Here is a 24,129-nt window from a genome sequence, read left to right on the forward strand (position 1 = left end):
CCATCTGCAAATACCCACATACACATGATAGCACCTGTGTGTATATACATAATTATAAACAAGCCATACATTATACACTTTTTCTGCATTTGTGGGTTGCAACTCATGTTCCCTCGCATTTGTGAGTGGACGTATACATGAATGGCCATTTTTACCCCACCATGAAGGTAGCCATATTCCATTACCAGGAGTGTACATTATAGACAAATCAAATTGAAAAACTCTAGATTGCTAGCTGCAAGTACACACACACACACACACACACACACACACACACACTCAGACAGCTTTCAAACACCAGCTATAGCATACCTTGAGATCCCGTGTCTGAGAGATCAGCCAGTTATTGAGGAATGCTTTTGGGTCCCGGGCAAAGCTGAGGAAGAACTCTCGATTCGTCTTTTGCTGGTTGATGGTCTCTACTGTTTCATTTATCTGATCAACAAATAAAGCGGTCTCACAAGCATTTTTCCTTCAACGCAGTCAGACTTTTTTCATTTGGTTGATTCACAGTACAAAGAAGACACACAGAATATTTCAATATGGTTACATATGTTCCATGTATGTTTACATGGCTGCATGCAATGTTCATATTTGTAAATCGTAGACTGGTTTATTGACTATACATTTAAGCACTGACCCTGAGCCTGTGTTAGTTTATAATCTTGAGTTTCTGATGTTGAAATAAAGTTTGTAATGTAAAAATTCAAAATGTTACAGGCAAACTTGTTAAGAACCCACCCCAGTCTTGGTATTAGCTTAATTAAACCAGTTTCTTCTTTTAAAGAATTGATGACAATGCCAGTTCTTTTTTTTTCATATATTTTTCATAATCAACACACATTTCATAATCTACTGCATTATGACATTCACAATAAACTTCTTGATAGAAAAAAACATGGAAGTGCTTTCTTTTTAGTTTTTATATGGAAACAGATGTTCTGGATAAATAAATATACTTCTGAAACTGTTGTTCAACTTCAGACAAACCATGATCTCTTTCTCAAACACTGAAGAGAGATCATGATCTCTTTCATTCTAGACAAACCATGATCTCTTTCTCACACACAGTTAAGAGAAATCATGATCTCTTTCATCATTCTAGACAAATCATGATCTCTTTCTCACACACAGTTAAGAGAAATCATGATCTCTTTCATTCTAGACAAATCATGATCTCTTTCTCACACACAGTTAAGACAAATCATGATCTCTTTCTCACTCACAGTTAAGACAAATCATGATCTCTTTCTCACACACAGTTAAGACAAATCATGATCTCTTTCTCACACACAGTTAAGACAAATCATGATCTCTTTCTCACACACAGTTAAGGCAAACCATGATCTCTTTCATTCACCTTGCTTTCTAGGTTTGCAATCTCCTGTTGACTGTGTGCTGACAGTAGAAAAGAATTCATCTGCTGCTTGAGCGTGTCATCCTGAAAAGGGAAAGAAAACAAACCTTTGAGCAAAACGTTTGCACCAAACAGTACAATCCGACATACCCAACACCAAAACAAGGTGCAGCACAAACAATCCCATGCCTGCACAATCTCTCCCACACAGATGCACTCGCAAACAGAGCCCAACACATAGATTTACAAAAGAAAAGATCATTCACAAAGGACAAAATAATAAACTTAAAATTCCTGTGTGGCTGACTGTGCTTTACCAAACTTAACAGGCTCCTTCAGTTGTCTGTACAATGAGAGGAGAAAAAGACCATGAATGATTAAAGTTATTCTGCATCGAAAACTAAGTCGACATTCCTCAAATGAAAAAAGGCAAAGTACACATTTTATATGTAAAAAAAAAAAAACTTTTTAGGAAATCTTTTTGGTGAGAGTTTGGTGGTTGTTTTTCAGAGGTAAAGAAAATATATGGGTGCAAGTGACATGAGTGTGTCAAAAAATCTGTTTTTCCTCTCCCTGTTCAATCTCCATGAAGAAGTCCGTCACAGCAAAAACTAACAAGAGAGGCAAGGCCTTCAAGACTTACTTGTGATAAATTAAGTCCCCTTGCATTAATTACAGAGTAATTTCCCTTTTTTTTGCTATCTGCACCAAAACGTTTGCAAAATAAATAAAAATTCCATGCTTAGCAAAAGAAGCTCCCGTTTGAACAAAAAATGATAATAATGACTGCTCTTGTTGTTGGGTCAGAATATCAGATCAAAGTGCCAAGTTCAGAGAATACAAAAAATATAAATATAACAGTAAATGCAGTTTGCATATAATTAGGCTTCTTTTTTTAATTTTTTTGTGCCCATCCCAGAGGTGCGATATTGTTTTAAACAAGATGACTAGAAAGAACTGAATTTTTCCTATTTTTATGCCTAATTTGGTGTCAACTGACAAAGTATTTGCAGAGAAAATGTCAATGTTAAAGTTTACCACGGACACACACACACACACACACACACACAGACAACTGAACACCAGGTTAAAACATAGACTCACTTTGTTTACACAAGTGAGTCAAAAATAATTCTAGAAACACAGATTTTAATGAGTGGCCAGTGTGGGTGCATAGTTTCAGCTAACAATCTTCTTAGAACTCTAGCATCCTTCATCATGGCACAGCCAGCAGCTGCCAGGTGTTACCATCCACACTATACCCTACATGTATGTAAAACATGTTATTTAACACTTCTACATCAGTCTCACTTACCACTTCCACATCAATGTCATAGCAACAGGTCTTCTTTGCATCTGGACCGTCTAGTCTGAAATTTTAAGCAGCCTATTATCAGAAAAGTACATTTTCATGCAGGCTGCATGCACACATATACCACCACCACCACCACCATTCCGAAAAAAAAAAGTGTATTTAGGTCAAGCTGATCAACAACTAAATTTACAAGCCATAATACAAATGCAAGATTTTGGCTTTTCTACAGTTCTAAAATAATTGGGGGGGGGGGGGGGGCACACAAATTTCAGTGGCTGAAGAAGCTTCTGTTTTACAGCTATCTTGCACTGATATTAACATATCTAAGATAAATTTAAAACTACATGTACACTTTCCTTTTACTGGCAAGAGAGGGATGATAACAGTGGAAAAAAAAACAACCTCAAGCTTACCCACCTGTACATTACACCTATTTCCTATGGATCAAGACTGATATAATTCTCTTCACTAATTTTCATAAGTAAAAATCTTTAATTCCATGAAATCAGGCATGACTCATGTAACTGTAGCAACCAATACCTGCTCCAGCCACTACTTCCTCAAGTGAAAAAGGCAAAGCACACATCTTATATGTAAACATCTTTTTCAGGATTTTTTTTTTCAGTGAGAGAATTTTTTTTTCCACAGAGGTAAAGCAAATATATAGGTGCAAGTCTAAAATCTGTATTAGTAATGAAAATCTTGATAATGATTTGTATTGTTTACTTTTTGTTTACTGATTGTCTCTGAAAGTTGGACAGTCTAAAATCTGCATTCGTTTTGAAAACCTCGACAGTGATTTGTGTTGTGTTACATTTTGTTTATTGATTGTCTCTGAAAGTTGGACATGTCTAAAATCTGCATTCGTTTTGAAAACCTCAACAGTGATTTGTGTTGTGTTACATTTTGTTTATTGATTGTCTCTGAAAGTTGGACATGAGTGTCTAAAAATCTGCATTCATTTTGAAAACCTCGACAGTGATTTGTGTTGTGTTACATTTTGTTTATTGATTGTCTCTGAAGGTTAGACATGAGTGTCTAAAAATCTGCATTCGTTTTGAAAACCTCGACAATGATTTGTGTTGTGTTACTGTTTGTTTACTGATTGTCTCTGAAGGTTGGACATGAGTGTCTAAAAATCTGCATTTGTTTTGAAAACCTCGACAGTGATTTGTGTTGTGTTACATTTTGTTTATTGATTGTCTCTGAAGGTTGGACATGAGTGTCTAAAATCTGCATTCGTTTTGAAAACTTTGACAATGATTTGTGTTGTGTTACTGTTTGTTTATTGATTGTCTCTGAAGGTTAGACATGAGTGTCTAAAATCTGCATTTGTTTTGAAAACCTTGACGGGCGCCATAGCCGAATGGTTAAAGCGTTGGACTTTCGATCTGAGGGTCCCGGGTTCGAATCACGGTGACGGCACCTGGTGGGTAAAGGGTGGAGATTTTTACGATCTCCCAGGTCAACATATGTGCAGACCTGCTAGTGCCTGAACCCCCTTCGTGGGTATATGCAAGCAGATCATCAAATACGCACGTTAAAGATCCTGTATCTATGTCAGCGTTCGGTGGGTTATGGAAACAAGAACATACCCAGCATGCACACCCCTGAAAACGGAGTATGGCTGCCTACATGGCGAGGTAAAAACGGTCATACACGTAAAAGCCCACTCATGTGCATACGAGTGAACGCAGAAGAAGAAGAAGAAGAAAACCTCGACAGTGATTTGTGTTGTGTTACATTTTGTTTATTGATTGTCTCTGAAAGTTGGACACGAGTGTCTAAAAATCTGTATTCGTTTGTGTTGTGTTACATTTTGTTTATTGATTGTCTCTGAAAGTTGGACACGAGTGTCTAAAAATCTGTATTCGTTTTGAAAACTTCAATAACGATTTGTGTTGTGTTACTGTTTGCTTACTGATTGTCTCTGACATTCGGGATGCTCTCCCAGAGTGTCACCACAGTACAGTGCCATCTTTTTTCATTTTGTCTCCGAACAGAGCTGGTGTACCTGTTTTACTCTCAAAAAGCTTTTCTTTTTAATCACGTTTAAGTATTTTTGCTATTGTCCACGTTGTGCGGTAAATCAATCAAATTTCTAGCTACCTCTTCTTCTGTACCGTATGTCCTGGCAGCCATGTTGACACGCTCAACAGGTTTTCACTTCAAAGAAACACACAAAAATGCATCAAAATCGAGCCAAACCTTTCTGAGATATTGCTTCGAACACTAATCAAGGCAGTCGCCATTTGCAATGAAGTAAGCGTATGCAAATAAGTGGCATGACAGCTGACAATGAAGTTACCGCTAAACCGTGGATATATCTGCAGTCAGAAGTGAAAGGCTTAATTGACTGTCAATTCATGTTTCTGTTCTTTTGTTGCTCTTGTTGTTTTATGTCTGTGTATGTGTGGGGTTTTTTTTTTGTTTGCTTGTTTTTTGTTTTTTTTGTTTTGTTTTTTTAACTTTTTGTCAGCCCATATTACTCATAATTTTGACTCGAATGATTCAATATTTTCTGTGGTGAAGCAAAAAAAAAAACCAAAAAAAAAACAAAGAGCAAAAAAAAAAAAAAAAAAACAAGAGAGGCAAGGCCTTCAAAACTCACTTGTGATACACTTTTTTAAAAATCTAATCGTTAAAAAGTGTTCTGTGTTTGTTATTATAAAGCTTCGCGTTAAAAAAAAAAAAAAAAAAAAAAAAAAGTCCTAACCAGAATCGATTTAAGTCCCCTAGCATTAATTACAGAGTAATTTCCCTTCTTTACTGTCTGCACCAAAACGTTTGCAAAATAAATAAAACTTCCATGCTTAGCAAAAGAAGTTCCTGTTTGAACAAAAAATGATAATAATGACTGCTCTTGTTGTTGGGTCAGAATATCAGATCAAAGTGCCAAGTTTAGAGAACACAAAAAATATAAATATAACAGTAAATGCAGTTTGCATATAATTCGAATGTTTCCTATTTTTATGCTTAATTTGGTGTCAACCGGCAAAGTATTTGCAGAGAAAATGTCAATGTTAAAGTTTACCATGGACACATACACACACACACACACACACAGACAACTGAACACCGGGTTAAAACATAGACTCACTTTGTTTACACAAGTGAGTCAAAAAAAGCAAAACAAAACCCCAGCTGTACCTGATTGCTGACGTGAGACTCTTGTTCCATGGCACACCCTTATCTCGCCAACTGAGCAGGAGAAAAGGAAACAGAAGCTGTGTTAAAAAAAACAAGAGCTTCAAAATGGAACAACCTCATCACCCTGAAGTGTTGACAATAAAACAGCAAAGATGAAAGAATACAGCGTTTGACCATCACTGCAGGGTACAGAGACAACTACCAACAGGGTAGCTATCATAACTGTTCGTGAATCTAACAAAAATTAAATCCAAGGGTGAAGGATAATAACTAGAAGGAAATCTAGTAATTGTGATGTATGTTATGACCCTGTTACAACAGTAAAAAGTTGTATTTGAATTCTCTTTCCACTGTTCACAACAGATTGTATCAGTACTGTATACCATAGTGTGTTGTACTTTATAGTACTGCACTTTCACATACCGATGTACAGTGTCCACTGACGTTTTCATTCAATATTTTCCTACAGCCTTTTGCCTGTAAAATCACTGGATCATAAGCCTGATGAGTAGCCTGAAGCTGGAGTGGAACGATGTTTTGTTCTTTTCAAATATATATATATACATATATATATATATATACACACACACATATATATATATCATATCTATCTATCTATAGAGAGAGAGAGAGAAAGAGATAGGGAGAGAAAAAGAGAGCGAGACAGACAGAGAGGGGGAGAGAGAGATTTATAAACATACAGACATTAAAAGGAAAAGTTTTCTGAATCTATAGTGGTCGTGGACAATGGTTCAGATCCCCCCTGCCCCCTTTCCCCACCCTCCACCCTTACCACCTCTCCCTCCAGGAGGGTGATGAGGACAGACTCACGTGATGATGTGATTGATGACGATGGGATCAGGAGGCATCAGCAGAGGCAGAAGTTTGGAAGGAATATCAGAAAACTTCATCCTTTTGCACTCAAATATCTGCAACACATATGCATTTATATATATAAACACATATATGCTGATCTCCAAACAATACATATGAGAAGGATTTCTTTCTTTCTTTCATGGGCGGCGACTCCCACGTTCACTTGTACACAAGAGTGGGCTTTTATATAATATATGTGACCATTTTTATCCCCACCATGCAGGCAGTTTTCAGGGGGACATGAGCAGGATTTAGACAACAGGATGTCTTAGCCCTAAACTGGGATGTAAAACTGGAATACTTTCTTACAAGCTGCCACGGCGAAGCGGTCAGCGAGGTGGACTGACCTCTGAAGTGGGGCCTCCTGCTGACCTAACATCAATGGTTCCCTGTGGACTGCTAACACTGGAACTGTTGATTCATTTTATTGTATCATTTTGCATTGTTTTACTCTTTAGTCACCAGATTTCACAACATGAAATTCGGGCTGCTCTCCCCAGGAGAAGAGCATCGCCACAGTGCAGCACCACCCTTCTTTTTTTCCCTTTCTTTCTGCCTCCAAGTGAGTGTATTTTCCTAGTGGATTTTACCGGAGGATTTCACCAGCGACAACTCTCTTGTTGTCATGGGCTCTTTTATGTGTGGTACGTGCATGCTGCACACGGGACCTCAGTCTACCATCTCATCCAAATGACTAGTGGTGTCCAGACCACCACTCAAGGTCTAGTGAAGTGGGGAAAAATTCTAGCAAGTGTGACATTTGAACCTGTGCACTCAGATTCTCTCAATTCCAAGGCGGATACGTTACCACAAGGCCACCACTCCACTTTCATCTTACCATGCAGCCATACTAAAGACGCACACACAACAACAAAAAACATTATGTTAACATTCCATTCCTGATCCAGAGAAATCTCCATCAATTCTCATTGTCTTTAGCAAGAAGTCCAGTGAATGGCCACAACCAATGAATCACAAGCTGCCCCAAAATATAGAAAACTGAACCATTAAACCATATTCCTGCTAACCACCACCACTCACCAATCAAACACCACCAAGGGACTTTGAGCAAGTTATGGACCATACAGAAATATTACCTCTGCCAGAACTGAACACCACACTTTTTGTAAAAGAGCTGACTGCCGACCTACCTGCTCCATGTACTTGTCACAGTTGATGTACTCCCTCTCGTAGGGGTCCTGCAGCTTGTGTGTCTTGATGTACTGCCACAGAGCGTTGATGATGACGGGGCGGGTCTGGGTGTGGATTCCCAGCAGCCGGGCCAGCCGCTGGTCCAGTTTGAACTGCACTGGCTGTCACAACAAAACACCAATTGTTTTCCTCACTGTTACTGGCTGAATCAACTGCTTCCGCTAAACTGACGCCAAAGAAAGGTAAAATAATACAGAATAGAGGGTTTTTATAAATCATGGAGGATGAACATAATTTCCAGCTAGAATAAAAAGGAAATTTTCTATCTAAAATTACGTTTAAATAACATACTTACCGTGACCCAACTAGTGCAGACTCAGGCAGGGGTCTGACATTCCTGTCCTGTGCAAACTACTATCCGCCTATGCGGAGAAAACGAAACTACAGCCGATAACCTCCCGGAAGTAGGTAACCTCCCCTTTGTCCAGCTGGCTAGCGCCCTCTTTTGATGGCAATATGCCATCACCAGCGCAGCGAGCAGGGAGAACAGGAAGCGGGGAGGACGGGAGGGTCTTAAATTTGGGTCACGGTAAGTATGTTATTTAAACGTAATTTTAGATAGAAAATTTCCTTTTCATTACACATACTTAACCATGACCCAACTAGTGCAGAATAGCGCAACAAGGTGGAGGGCTCGCATGTTCTACTGTCTGTGTGCTGTGATGGCCTCTTGTGCAACTACCACAGAAGCGATGCCTCTTGAGCCATCATCCCAAGGCGTGTGACGTCTCTCTGGTAGAAGTCGACGAGCCATCATCCCTAAAGCTAACGATAGATGTCCCTCAAGTAGAATTCGACAAAAGTAGAGTGAACTGTGTCACGTAAGGATATCACAGATATACCCCTGTATGGCTGCCTACATGGAAGGGTAAAAAAAACGGTCCTACACGTAAAAGCCCACTTGTGTACATACGAGTGAACGCGAGAGTTGCAACCCACAAACGAAGAAGAAACACAGATATGTCTAGGGGAATAAGGGGGGAAGATGGAAATTTCTTATCTTCAGTTCTTAATGCCAAAAAGATGTTTCCTGTGGAATAGATATTGTAGGGTTGTTGTTTTTTTTTATGCTGAATTTGAATTTAAGTCGAGATGTCTAAATAGTTTACTGTAAAAGTGTTGATTATACTGTGGTAATTTAATGTTTTACTACCCTATTTGCTTAACCTTTGTTGTGTTGTTTTACACCTTGGTATTTCTGTAATGACTTCATCATCATATCTGATTAATACGTTGTGCTAATTTTTGCCAAGACATCAAGTAAAAGTGACAAGATAATATATTCATTAATCAGCTTTTAAAAAAATGCAAAATTCACAATGTTTAATTCCATGAGAACAATTTGGAAATGCATGTAAAAGACTTGAAGATCTTATCAAATTATATACAGAGATGTATTCATATTTACATATATATATATATTTGTTGTTGTTAAATAAACAAAAGAAAAATTTTGTTGTGTTGTTTAATTCAGTATTAAAACATCTCTGATAAAGCAGAATTTTTTTTTTTTTTTTTTTTTTTTAAATGAAGGCCCAAAAAGCTTGTGAATTCACCTGCAAATCTATAAACATTCTCATACACACAAGAAACGCATTCATCATCCACTCGCCATCTCCAGACATATCACGCACCTGATAATCCAGCATCAGTAGCACAGTGCACCGGACGTTCTGGTCACCTGGACGTTTCACTTGAAACCCGTCTGTCTCTTGTGTCGTAGGTGTCCTGTGCCACTATTTTGTATAAAAAAAAAAAATTTTTTTTTTTAAAAGGTGACTAAAACTCAGGTTTATTCATGATAAACCTAGGCCTTACTACTTGAAGGGGAATATGAACAAATAAACAATAACTGCGTTGCGTCAATTATAAAATGGAGACAAAATACAACGCATCTTTGAATTTCAGGTTAATCAAAAATATTAAGAAATAATGTCTTTATTCAAAGGCTTTGCAAAAAAAAAAAAACACACACAAAACAAATGGACTTCTTTCACGCAACATTAGGGTCGGTACAAGATGACAGTAGACTCAACTTGAAGAGAAACAGCTGTCAGGAATATCTGGGTGAAAAAGTATCAATTTGTAGGTGACACCTAATTAAGAACTATTCTGTATCACAAGCCTCTTACAATGATGTCTGAAAATGGTAACTATGATCACTGTGACCTTCAAAACAAGAGTACTGATGAAGACTAGACTAGAAGTCGCTGACAAAATACAAACTTGGACCAAAATGCCTACCTCAACCAGATGGTTGTCGGGTCCATACAGATCTTTGTCCAATTCTATCACCAGGCTCTTGAAGAAAGAGGAGAATTTCCTCTTCACTTTGCTTGTGTCTGTCGTTTTGGATGATGCTGCCTGTGAGAAAACAAAAGCAAAAACATGATAACAATATTTTCTATTCTTTCTTGCTTGTTCATCAGTTATTTGTTAACTAAAAAAACACCCTTGCAAACGGTCACCATATTATACATGTGTGTGTATGTTATATGTATATGTATATATATATATATGCATATATATATATATATATATATATACATGTATATGTGTGTATATATGTATTACCTCTATTGCTAAGGTGGTGTGAATTGCAATTTTGCTTTATTGGTGTGAAATTTCATGTGAAATTGTAATGGAGACAATGTTGAAAAGAAAATATAACCTTCTATGCAAGGGGGAAAAAAAAGAAAACAACAACAAAAAAAAACAACAAAAAACCCAATACTTTCTAAACCTCACAGCTGCAAGTTCACGAAACCCGTTGCAATGGTGTTAGTACTCCAGGCCTGCAACTGGAAGGCCACTGACATTTGAATCTCACCACAAACATGTCAAGGGATATTTTAGCCCTGCCTGGCTCCTAAGTTCAGAGTATATACACGGGTTTATATCATATATGAGAAGACTTGGAGCCGTACCACTGCGTCACCTGCTTCATGGTTATGAGTTCTTCAGTAATTTACTATTTGCATAATTCAACAGCAATTTATGAATCATATAATCAAAACATTGTTCCAGTGCTTCACAATTCCAGCAAGGAGAGAGATAAATGGACAACAAAACTGATACATAAAAGGGCACACAAACACACACATTATTGAGAAAACCATGTTCATGATTATTTCAACTTCAAGATGCATAATAACTATTTCATCTGGTGACTTGATATGCTTTGTGTACTTTACCAATGTAAAGCATGTGGCTGCATGTGTATTTATTGCATCTGTACCTGTAAACGTCCCCCACTTAAAATTCAGAAAAGGTCCCTCGGAACAAAAGAAAAAAACAAAACACATGATTCTGTAACCTTCTACAAGTAGACCTTGGATACAATCAAGATGCACATTTCCTTTAAATCCACGGACACAAATTTATAAGAACTTACATCCTCCAAAAGACGCCCTTCAATTCGCAATTCCCATGAAGGTACAGAGTCATCATCCTGCACACATCCACACAACACAATCATATTGTCATTGTGTGTGGCAGCAATAACACCAAAATAACTGCCATGTTTCACATAAAAATAAACAGGGTGCATTTTCATCCTACTTTATGTACCTGAAAAAAAAAAAGTGAAATGTGGATTCAGTTATCTATATTTCTCAGACTACCCATCCACATCCTTTGCGTGCACACACAAAATGTCTTATGGAGAAGATTGGTAAGAAAAACTCATAACATAATTTATGACAGTATGTACACGTGTGTGTGAGATGTGTGTTTTCATGTGTGTGATCTTTGTGAGACACTGTGAGTTGTTTATGTGTGTGCATTTAAATGTTTGCATTCATTGGAATTTGAAATTGTGTGTGATGTTCTCACATAATATTCAGAGAAAGAGTTAACAATAACTGTACATAGCCAGCCAGGAACACAAAGGGACACAGAAAGATGGAGGTAATGGGGGGGAAAAAACAGGAGCACAGAGGTAAAAAGGTTGTATATTGTCTGCAACAGATGCAGAAAATGAAGCAGTTGGCAACAATGGCAGGGATATATATATCTATATTATAAACCTGTAGTGGAAATCATTTACAAGTATTAAAGTTTTGTCACATGGAAAGGAAAATCTTACCTCTCCCTCCTTTGGTGGGAAAAACGTGTTCGAAATGAAGATTCTCAGTTTTCTTTTTTGCTGCAAGATACAAAAATCATTACAAACTTCATGAAAGCAAACAGCTATATTTCATCATCACAGTCATCAACAAATAAAACATTAAATCTGCACTTGATACATAAGATTTCACATCTAATCATCTGACAACTAATATTTCATATCAATCATTTGACTACTGTTACATTTAACCACTGTTTCCATCTTTGGAAAACAATATCATTTTTCAATCATCCATATCAGCAACTGACAATCATATCTGTGGATGTAAAACAAGTGAAGTCTTCAGAAAATACAATTCACTGCAAGATATCAAACAAAAAAGAAATCAAGATCTCAAAATTACCTTGATAACAGCCTTACCTTGACAGGACGTTTAAGAGCTTCCTGTATGTCCAGACGTTTGCGCATAATGGTTGCGTCAAGTTTCTGTTCAAAGGCAAGTAGATCCATGTACGCCTGAGATTCCGGTACCAAATCACGTACCTGTCAGAATCAAAGCATTGTTACCAATAAAGTGATTTATATCTGATGAAAATAACTGACAAGGCTAAAACAGACCCACTTTGTGTGAACACACGAGTTGATACATTCATTCACCCCATAGCTCTGAGCACACCATAACATTACATAGTCCTGCATCTTTGTGAATGCTACCATACAACTGATTTTTTCTAGGTACTTTCAAGATAGGACAAGAAGGTAATTCTTGCATGTCTTCATTCTATATTTCTATTAAAAGGGTACAGAAGAGTAGTGGCAAGTTAAAATTCATCAGCAGAAAATAGACTGCAACATTCCAGTGGCTTCCTCAGTTCCTGTGAAAGCTGGAATTGACTTTAATCTCCATGCTCTGCCTGAATATTATCGAAACAAGATGACGGGCAAAACAGCAGAGTGGATAGACAAGAGCATTGAATTTCAGTCCTGTAGGCAAACTAACTGATGGCAGCAAAGTTAATGCAGTAATCTCTAGAAGTAACACTCACTCACTGACTCACCCTCTTTGTTAAAATCTTGTCCGCAATCTTCTTTTTCTTCTTCCTGAAATAAAAAATCAAAACTTGACGGTTCCCATTTCAATCTACCCTGCTTGAAAGGATTTAAAAACAAAAACTACACAAATCCAATAGACTGATACAGCTAAAATCCCCCTTACACTCACTGACATGACAACACACATCTATTATACTTTTTTCAGTCAACTGACAATACAGTTGTTGTAAATGCATGCAGATACCATCTTAAAACATGAAAATAATCCGTACATAATCTGTCTGGAGAAGTATTTTTGCTCATTTGTCCTTTATCTTTGATTCCAGTATGCTTAGTTTCTGACAGTACCACCCATTGGATAGATGTATGCACTTCCTTCCTGTACAAGCATTACTTTTTCAAAGGCAAAAATGCATGTCAAACTTTTTCAGTTCAAATCAAATCAAATTATGCTGCTTAGAGCCTCTCCAACCAATAAGGCCAAAACGTTTTCAGTTAAAAAGAAAGATGTCTAACTTAAAATGTACATGTATAAAGCAAAAATATCTACAAATGTTGAAATACAAGAACTTTCAATCTTTGTGAAATATGCTGGAATCATTTATGTTTTGAAGAAAATGTGCAAATGCTGTAAAGGATAACCACACATGAGCTTAAAAATATCATCCTGTGAGCTATCAAAAATACTTAAATTTATACAATCAACACTGTCTTATTTCAGACGAACAGAGACTGTAAAACACTAATATACTGGATTTTGATGCTAAAAATGAGGAGTATGTTGACCAGGGATTCAAGAATTGGAACAATCAGAGGTGGAGCTTGGAGGAGAAGAGGTAAAAAAAAATCCACTGGAAACCTTCAGTTTACTTACGGTTTCATGGGAGATTCAGAAGTGGTCCCAGAAGCACGGGAGTCAGACTGAGCAGACCGTTTACGGTCGGAGGCACTCTGCACCCCTTGAGATGGAGGTGGCATTCCTGAAGATGCTCCCGCTCTAGGCATGGCTGTTACCAATGCTCTCAAAGCTTTTCAAGACAATATAATAAATGGGGTACTCAAAAATGATACGTCTGTTCAGAAATAGAATTTGGGAAAGTCTTCAGATCAGTGTTTTGTGTATGAATGGTTCTTCACAAATCTGGGAAACATCACCCTGAGAAAAGAGTAATAAGTCTGGTTCAGTACTGAAGTTGTGCTGAAGAAATCTGTTCTGCTAAAGAAAACAAAAAAGTGACATTGTACATTTCGGAGTCTATTCAGAGTCTACCATCACAAAAAGTGTTTTCATGTTGACATACATGTATACCTTTAGAGGTATATCTTTTCCTCTCCCAGAATTACTCTTTTCACAGAGTGATGTTTCCCAGATTTGTGAAGAATCATTCATACACAAAACACTGACCTGCATACTTTCCAAGGTTTGTAAAGAATCATTCATACACAAAACACTGACCTGCAGACTTTCCCAGATTTGTGAAGAATCATTCATACACAAAACATTGATCTGTAGACTACAAGAATTCAAAGGATGACTTACGATTTCAGTGTGTGAAAGGTGACAAATGTCCAAGAGAATCAAATCAAAACTTTCTGAACACAATTCATTAAAAAAGTAGTTTTAATTTATGGTTTTCGTAATCATGAATTTATAACCATCACTCAATGGAGATATGGAGAATGATCCACTGGTATAATTGATTATAATTTGCAAAAAGTTACAATTATTGAATTAATCATTATTTGAAAAAAACGTTAACTTGAGTCTACAACAGTAAACTAGACTTAAACATTCACAGTGTTAAATGCTCAGTTTTACTTTCTCCAATGCAATACTTCACAAACACATATCTGTGTTATAATAAAGGGTGGGTAATAAACACTACAACTATTTAGTATTTAAACAAAAATTGAAAAAAATAATGTTGCAAAGAGGTTTGTGAAGTACAGAGGGCTATTGGTGGATGGCAACAGAGTTCGTATCATTAGCTGGCTGGCTGATGGAATGATTGGTTGGTTGGCTGGCTGGTTGGTTGGTTGGTAGGTTGAATCAGAATGGATGGTGGACTGGTTAGTCTGTTCATCTGAATCTTTTGTGGTGCATACAAATGAGCACCAGAACTGAACCTGGGAAGCTGTGTAAAATCTAAGGCATTACCAAGCACTTGAAAAAATATTTTGAAAATATAAGTACTCACTGGAAGCTTCTTTGTTCTTTCCGGAACCTGAAATCATCACAATAGTACTGAATTAATTTCTATCTTTTATTCATATCCAAAATAAAAACATTGGAAATACAAGGTTTTTAAAAATACCATAGTATTTTCATAAGTTCTTTTTTTTCTCTCCATCAAACTGTACTGAAAATGGTAAAAGTTCAACACAATTCTGCCCAGTACTTCTAGTGCATATCTCAGCATTATCTGAAATAAAGAGCGAAGTCATGAAGATCATTTCAACGTCAACAGTATGCTATGCAGAGAATCTGGCTACAAGATATATGTCATTTACACTCGGTCTCTTTCACAGTGAAGGGATACATGTCATTTACAATCTGTCATTTTCACAGCGTGGGGGATACATGTATCGTATGTCATTTTCACCTCGGTCTCTTTCACAGTGAGGGGATACATGTCATTTACACTCTCATTAACAGTGAGGGGATACCTAGAGCTGAATCCAGCAGAAATGTCCTCTCCTCAAGGTCTTTCTGTGTATGTTGACAGACAGTGCCTGTGGCGAAGGGCAATATGACATGTCCCCATTTCTGTTATCTTTGGCCTCGGCAGTCCTACTTGCAGTGGTGGGACAGGTGAGGTGAGGGTTTTGCATGGACAGCCAGTGAATGACCAGTGTGTGTGTGTGTGTGTGTGTGTGTGTGTGTGTGTGAGAGAGAGAGAGAGAGAGAGAGAGAGAGAGTGAGGAAGATGCAGAAAGAAACATGTATGTTTATATGTGTATATACATATAAATGCATGCTAATTATTGTAGATGTTGTGATAGCATGTTAATCAATATTCACATTTGATATTACACATGATTTAAACTAAAATAATACAACATGTACCTAAGGATCATGCACAGACTATATATATGCTTGCTAAACATGCAATACCACAACAAAGAAAGCATACAACTCTGCCTTCATCAATATGAGCAATGGCTATCTCATAAGAGCAAACAAACAAAAAATGTTGAAGATAAACAAAAGTAATAAACATAATGATTTTAAGAACAGAGATCCCTTGAACAATGTCAAGTCATTTAAAGCATCATGAAAATTACAGGCTATATCATGTGCATTCAACTGCAATTCCTTTTCCATCAATTTTTCAACTGACGTGGTCAGTTAAAATCTAACAAACAGAAATTATACAAACATGTGCATGTTATAACCCTATATTTTACATCTCAAAACAGTGCAACCTTTTGTCTAAAGTAATGAACAGTGATGATTTAGAATGTGAGGCAGATTTTCATGAGAAATAACATTCTTGTCTTCATAATGCTAAATGCTGAACTGTCTCTTTGCAAGAAATATGAAATAACGAATGTATCAAAAATAAATAAAATCAAATATCAAATTTGTTTGGAAAACATGGTGATTGACCATGTGTCCACAGAAACAGGCATTTCTTTCAGCAACTTTTGTGTGTAAGCATACAGGCCACCAGAATTATTTCTTCTTTTTTCTTTTTTTTTAATAAGGTGATTCCAATAAATATCTTTAAATGTTAGTAAGTCATGAAGTCACAGGCTTTGTTTGGCACAAATGTGCATAATACAAGTGAGGTGAACAAATCTGCATCATTAAAAAATAATCTGCATTCATTGCATCTACGGTTCAAACCAATCTATTTAATGATTTATAGACTACATACACACACATGCACACAAGCACTAATCATTTTGAGTTTCTCCCTCTATACAACACCACATGAAATATAAACATTTTACCAATGAAAAAAACAAACTCTTCTAATTCACACAAAGTCTGTCTTTAATCACAAAACTACAATATTACTCATTTACTGTTAACAAATATAAAACAAAGTATACTATAAAAAAAAAAAATCATACCTGACTCTGCAGAACACAAGAAAAGAAAGAATTCTTTTGCAAAGTGCCCTCCACAAGGAGTAATAATAATATGCACAAAACAAGCAAAAAACCAAATAATGTATAGCATTAAATACACCATACCAATTCCTTCTCCAAAGAGTATGTGCTAATAATGTCAGCTGAGAACTATAATGAATTTTTTTTTTTAAGACATTTATTTAGCAACCAACACATATTTCAACTAAAATAATAGCACCATGGTATCTGGAAGCTTGAAATGCTGTGTTCATTCTGAAACTAAAACTAGTAAATAAAGCCATATGGTATCCCATTCACCTGATCTACTGAATGACCAAAACCACTAAACTGGGGCCTCAGAACAGCAGTCAGTCAAAGTCAATCTGTCACACCACTCCTATCAGGCCCAACTGAGTTTACTGTTACACTTTACTGGCTTGCCCACTGCTGTGTGAACAAATGTGTCAAACTGAAACACTGTCTGCTCTGGACTTCTTCGTACAGAGATAAATGCTGAAGGCTGACAAATTCTTGTACATTTTATCAGACTGGTCCTACCAAGTGCTAGATCAACACATTATGAGGGTCTCTGCTGATAAGCTATCCATGCAAAACTGCCAAAAGGCTCATCATGCTCCATAACACGTTAAACTTGTGGGTCAGTGTGGTGAGAAGCTGTTTCTCTGAACCACAGATGCTGTATTTTAATTTTAATAATAATAATATTAACAACAATTCATAACTTTTCTATGGCGCGATATCCAGCACTAATGCTGCTCAAAGCGCCTTACATCATCGAGCCAAATATAAACATAAAACATTACAACAGCTCAATTGTCATGATATTTTATCAAAAAAGAAAACAAAAAGAGGGCATAAATATAATGTAGACTAGATGTGTCTGTGCATGTATCATTGTATGTGCTTTGTGAGTAAGGCTATGTGTGCACATGTGTGAGTGTGTGTATGCATCTGGCACTCTGCTGTAATGTGAAGAGATTAAATGAGTAACCTCCAAAAAACTGAAAGTGAAATGGGAAGCCTTAAGTGCATGAGGCAATGTGCAACTTTCAGATTCAAAACCATTACATGTTTTTACTGTCCCAGACATACAAGTGTTAAGGGAAATGAGCGAGCTGAGCAGCTTGCTGGCAGAGTAACGACGAGTGGTCTACATCTTGAAAAATCTGAAATCCTAAGAAAAGTAAAAGAATACCTCCAAAACCAGATACAAGGCCACCACACCACTGATTGCCTCACAAAAAGAAAGACAGAGAGAGGGAGCAGCTGTTAAGTCTAGCATGAAAGGTAGAGCATGATCCTTCACAAATCAAATGAATATTGGTATCATTTCCAAACCAACACTGCACAAAACTGAACAGATTCTCTCTGGGCTTTGCTAAATGCATTTGAGTAACACGCTAGACATCAGAGATCTTTTTCCCACCCCTCTTGCGGCAAATTGGTGGCAGTGTGTGTGCACGTGTGTGTGTGTGTGTGTGTGTGTGTATGTGTGTGTGTGTGTGGGGGGGGGGGGGGGATCTGGGGGGGATAAAACATTAGAAGGGGTTTCATGTATGTGACAAGAGAGTTCTGTGCATACATGTACAAGTGCACATTAAGTGTATGTATGTTGGTGTGTGTGTGTGTGTGTGTGTGTGTGTGTGTGTGTGTGTGTGCAGCACGCACATGAGTGTGTGTCTGTGACTGTTTACACTTATTTCTATATTTATTGATCAATTTCATCATCATTATTATCATTGTCATTATATTACTATCATTATTACTATCATTATCATTATTATTATTATTATCATCATCGTCATTATTATATGTCAGTTATCTATCTTTTTTGTTTGTTTTCTATTTTGATTTATCAATTCATTAATTCAATTACTAATCTACATATTTACTTTTGTATCTTATACTACTTATTTTCTTCTTATTTTCCCTCAAGGCTTGACAAGCGTGTTGGGTTACCCTGCTGGTCAGGCATCTGCTTGGCAGATGTGGTGTAGCATATATATATATATATATATATATATATATATATATATATATATATATATATATATATAATATGGATTTGTCCAAACGCAGTAACACCTCCTTCAGTAACTAAACTGAACTGTAATACGAGTTTTTTTTGCAAAATTAATGTGTGTAATCCTCAGAGATTATACATGCAGTTGTGAGCTACATTTGCCAGTTAAAGCTTCCCACAAAAGTAGAGACTTATCACAACGTGGTAAGTCTGGGAGTGGAGACAAAAATATTAACAGCAAGTATCTGGGGAAAAAAAGGGGGTAACAACACACTGGTGTGGCACTGGCATAAGATGTGTGATGATGTATCTTGTGCTGTTGTACCTCTGTGTCTATGACAGGACTGACTATCTAGCAGCCTGTCACCAGCCCCCGCCTCTCTCTCTAGTCTCTCTCTCTCTCTTTAATGTATTGCATTTCTTTTTTTGTCACAACAGATTTCTATGTCATTGTGTGAAATTCGGGCTGCTCTCCCCAGGTAGAGCGCGTCGCTACACTACAGCGCAACCTTTTTTTTTCTTTTTTTTTTTGTATTTTTTCCTGCATGCAGTTTTATTTGCTTTTCCTATCGAAGTGGATTTTTCTACAGAATTTTGCCAGGAACAACCTTTTTGTTGCCGTGGGTTCTTTTACATGTGCTAAGTGCATGCTGCACACATGACCTCGGTTTATCATCTCAACCGAATGACTAGCGTCCTGACCACCACTCAAGGTCTTGTGGAGGGGGAGAAAATATCGGTGGCTGAGCCATGATTCTAACCAGCGCACTCAGATTCTCTCGCTTCCTAGGCGGACACGTTACCTCTAGGCCATCACTCCATGTATATCACCACCAGGTCAATGCCAACTTCAACACAGTGTATCAACCAGCTCATGCTATCTCCACAGAAACACCACCCACAAAAGCAAAGTTAGTAGCAGGGTGTATTAAACAACTGGGGTTGAACTGAAAGGACAAACAAGATACTGAAGACTGAGAGGATGTCCAGGAAACCAAAAAGACTGGGGGTTTCTAGTGCAAGTTCTATCAGTCAGGCCATGCATTCTCCACAAAACCAACACCAGATGAGAGAGCCACAAAACTGAAGCTAAAATCATAAGAAGTCCAAAAACAAATAAAAAGAAAAAGGGACAGGTAATTAACCATGAAAAACTGTGGTGTCAACATCATGCAGGATATGCTTATTAACAGATCTTGGGTGGACTGAGTCCTCTGGAATTCTCTTCCACTTACTTGGCCCCTTGGAGCCAGACCAACTAGAACCTGTGGAAGTGGAGGCATTGGCTGTAGGAGGGGAGGTGGAGACACAGCGCATGGCTGTGCCTGAAGTGGTGCGGGAAGCAACTGTTGCAATGATAAATTCAGTGAAGACGGATGAGCAAATGATGGCACTTGTCAGTTAAAAAAAACTTTAAATTCGGTATCACTTTCAGGATTATCAAATTCATGCTGATGATTTTTTTTAGGTGGCATGAATGCAAAGAACACCTGAGTACACATGGACAATAGATGTGCACACACATGTAATGTATACACATGCATGATATCAAATGAGGGAGTATGCTTTCCATGAAAAGAAAACATGAAATATAAGATAAGAAAAGAATAACTTTAATATCTCATAAAGAACCCCAGAAAACAGGGTATGGCTGCCTGTATGACGGAGTAAAAACATTTCGCATGTGAACTAAAACACCACTCACAGTATATGAGTGAACATCGGAGTCGCAACCCACAAATGAAGCAGCAGCATTTCACAATGACTGAATGAGCAACTGGATCAGGTGCAGCAAAACAAAAGCCAACAATTACCTAACAGTAACACAAAGTTTGAACTCCCAAGTCAAACGTTTCAAGTTTCAAACCTCTTTTCTTCCTTTCTCTTCCTTGTTCTCCTCCTCCAGACCAATAACTCAGAATAAGTCACATGTTCTCCATAGAAACACCTCTTTCTCCCTTCTGTGACGTTCATTTTTGTTATTCATAAGGGTATCGATCAATCAGTGTTTTTATATTGTTTTAAAATAATGTACATCCAAGAAACATAAAAACTTGTGAAAAATATACCTAAATAAAACATGTCACCAAATCCAGTGGGACACATCAAAAAATGATAAAATGACTGAAGCTGCTGCAACTGGGCTGCAATGTAATGCTGTGAAAACTCAGCAAGCTTCAGTTAACATCAATAATGTCAAGTTAAGAAAACACCTTTCATGTAAACAGTAAAGGTACACCAAGTCAAAAGGCTGCAAGACTCTAGTCTATTACTGTATTAGTAATAATGTGTAACAGGTGTATACTATAGGCAAGGCAAGCTTGACTGAAAAAAAAAGAAAGAAGGAAATGTTGCAAGGGTATTCATGGTTAATGATTCATACAAATAATTCACAATTCCTAAGAGTGACAGACTGCAAACATGTCACTCCTAGTCCATCAGTGTATGATGTATAAACTATAAATTACTATTGAAGTTATTCAGTTATTCTGAAATCATTCACGCTATCACTTAATGATTTTTTTTTTTTAATTAATCATGGAAACACTGTATCCCTCCTCTTGGATCCCTGATAACATGGTGAAGAAGTCCCATGGTCTCTGTCTTTCACTAGTTTCAGTATTAATGGGAGCCTTGTGCCATCATTGAGATAAGACTAAGCATGCCTGCAATTCCTCTTCAAAATCACTTCAACTGAAAGACATCTTGCAGGTTTAATGAATTATTCTTATTCTCTTATGCAGTGTATACACTGTCTGTACAGTATCTGATATTAAGACATATATTTACCAATATCTATATATTGACATGAATTACAAAAATATGTAATAGATTTTAAAATTTTGAAAAATACACAATTGAACCAAACACTGACAAGTAACAAGGCCCACAAAAAGTACAGAATCCCTAGTTAATAATAATATACAGCACTTCATGGAAGTAGAATTGTGGAAGAGGCATGATTATGTAATTCACTTATCTTTATGTCTAAAACATAAATAAATAGTATGCATAAGTTTGAATAATTAATAGTACCACTCACCATGGCGCTGAGCCATGCTGGACATGGTCATTCTGGATGGGCCTCCCAACTGACCTTCAGGAACATACCCAGATCTGGAACCTGCCTGAGGCTGCAACAGTAAATCATCTCTCTAATTTACTCAGGCCTAAAGCTATGACAATGCAAGTGTTGAGTAACATGTGATGCTGTCTACAAAGATACATTACACTGATTCAACACATTTATTGATTTACGTTACACTGATTCAACACATTTATTCAAATTATTGATTTATACAGAGTAACATGTTGTCTACAATTTAGTACAAAGATATATCACATTGATTTAATACATTTATTGATTCACATCTGGCTGAAGTGGGTCAAAACCAAGATGTTCTTAGCAATAAATCAAATTTGTAGAAAGTCACCATCAACTTAAAAATATTCCAGAACCATTGCCTATGCCAAATTCTAGGTTATTTTGGCCAAACACTATCCCAAACACTGAACTCCAGAAAAGAACCTTCTTGATCAATATCACATATGAGATAAGTGACACATCTTTAGATTGCCACCAGATGCTATACCAAGAGTACTTGGATGCTTTGGGTAATCCCACTATCCCTAACAATGAAATAATAATACAATCATTACATGAAACAATCATCCTGAACATGCAGCATATTATAAAATATAATCAATGTGCAAACTAAATTCACTTAACTTTTTTCGACTGCTCATCAAGTTAAATGGCCTCTGACTTGCCTGAGCTTTCACCCTAACTCCCATATATGATATACACCATCATGTCAAAGCACATTCCATAACAGTTCCAGTCTACTGTGTTATAGACTGCAGTGAAGTATACACACACACACACACACACACACATATATATATATATATATATATATATATATATATATATATACATACACTGCTGGTGAGTCACTTCCTAATCTGTTTCGTGCTCTCCAAACAATGCTGACCACAGAAGTAAAGTGTTATCTTTTGAAAAATACAGCCTCTATGTCTAAGCCTAACTCACTGATTTCCAATCACACAAAATACAGTCTCTTAGTGAAATTAGTATTATATCGTTCATTTCCATTTGACACAGTCTCCCAGTGATGTTCTCATTCACAATGGCACTCAGATAATCTTGAGGCGCTGATAGTGACACTTAGAGTGTGATTGCAGAGCTTTTAATAAAAGTTTTATACTAATTTAATCGTTGTGTTATTCATAAACACCCCACCCCAGAACGGAATAGAGAAAGTGTGATACGGTGTATCAGTATTTGCTGCTCACAATACTATACTCAGTGTTGTGTCCACAGATTGTAAACAATGGAGTTGTGTTCGGACCCACTGCACCAAAGATCAGAATGAACAGAAAATAATATTCTTGTTATACATACTGTTCCATATCCAGGTTGTGAAAAGGTAGGCCGCACTGGTAGGCCAGAGGATGCGAATCTTTGAGGTGGCCCCTGCATCAATATACGGGTTGGAATAAAACAAAACACGCACAATTTTGTATCACACAACACCTTTTCCTCAGCCGGCTGATTCCACAGGAAGCGGAAGTGGATAGATCAGATGGAGAATATGGTCACATTTAGATGTGCAAAAACTAAGAAAACGCTTTACCGCGTGGTGTGCAAATTGAGAACAAGTAAAATAAATTATTTGCAAGCTTCTTCAGTATGATATTTAGATAGGCTGAAGAGGATCTCACTGAAGGAATCTTCATACGATTACAGACTGATGGAAACGTCTTCAATCTGCGAAAACTTATGGCCCGCACTAAGACACTACTCGGCAGTGAAGAGCTGACCGTGCTCTGCCAGTGCAGTACGTCAGTGGAGCCGGCTGCCGCTTTTTGATGACTGCACATTCCTTACCTCGGACTTACAATCCGTGACTCCTTGCCCATGGCGAAGAATCTCTGCACGCAGTCGTCAG

At 37.2% G+C, this 24,129-nt stretch overlaps 1 protein-coding gene across 7 annotated transcripts in view; it reads right to left on the bottom strand.

Moving 5' to 3' along the window:
• LOC143293873 (SWI/SNF-related matrix-associated actin-dependent regulator of chromatin subfamily D member 1-like) overlaps positions 1–23,733 on the bottom strand; it is a 37,909-nt gene extending 14,176 nt beyond the window's left edge. Inside the window, exons 1-18 of one of the 7 annotated variants that reach the window (XM_076605195.1) lie at positions 23,583–23,733; positions 22,200–22,290; positions 20,392–20,502; positions 15,231–15,257; positions 13,907–14,039; positions 13,038–13,080; positions 12,400–12,522; positions 11,998–12,057; positions 11,305–11,361; positions 10,155–10,274; positions 9,545–9,646; positions 7,850–8,011; positions 6,654–6,751; positions 5,823–5,873; positions 4,782–4,838; positions 2,673–2,727; positions 1,361–1,441; positions 313–435 (exon numbers count right to left, since the gene is read on the bottom strand). In XM_076605195.1, the coding sequence (XP_076461310.1) occupies positions 313–435; positions 1,361–1,441; positions 2,673–2,727; positions 4,782–4,838; positions 5,823–5,873; positions 6,654–6,751; positions 7,850–8,011; positions 9,545–9,646; positions 10,155–10,274; positions 11,305–11,361; positions 11,998–12,057; positions 12,400–12,522; positions 13,038–13,080; positions 13,907–14,039; positions 15,231–15,257; positions 20,392–20,502; positions 22,200–22,290; positions 23,583–23,660 (1,572 nt within the window). In that variant the 5' untranslated portion in view covers positions 23,661–23,733. Of the gene's footprint in view, positions 1–312; positions 436–1,360; positions 1,442–2,672; positions 2,728–4,781; positions 4,839–5,822; positions 5,874–6,653; positions 6,752–7,849; positions 8,012–9,544; positions 9,647–10,154; positions 10,275–11,304; positions 11,362–11,997; positions 12,058–12,399; positions 12,523–13,037; positions 13,081–13,906; positions 14,061–15,230; positions 15,258–17,430; positions 17,548–20,391; positions 20,503–22,199; positions 22,291–23,582 lie in introns of those variants that run through there. The other 6 variants (XM_076605194.1, XM_076605196.1, XM_076605198.1 and 3 more) reach the window with 6 other exon arrangements.
• Positions 23,734–24,129: the final 396 nt, after the last annotated feature.

The sequence above is a fragment of the Babylonia areolata genome, chromosome 19 (assembly GCF_041734735.1).
Source record: "Babylonia areolata isolate BAREFJ2019XMU chromosome 19, ASM4173473v1, whole genome shotgun sequence".
Classification (NCBI taxonomy): domain Eukaryota; kingdom Metazoa; phylum Mollusca; class Gastropoda; order Neogastropoda; family Buccinidae; genus Babylonia; species Babylonia areolata.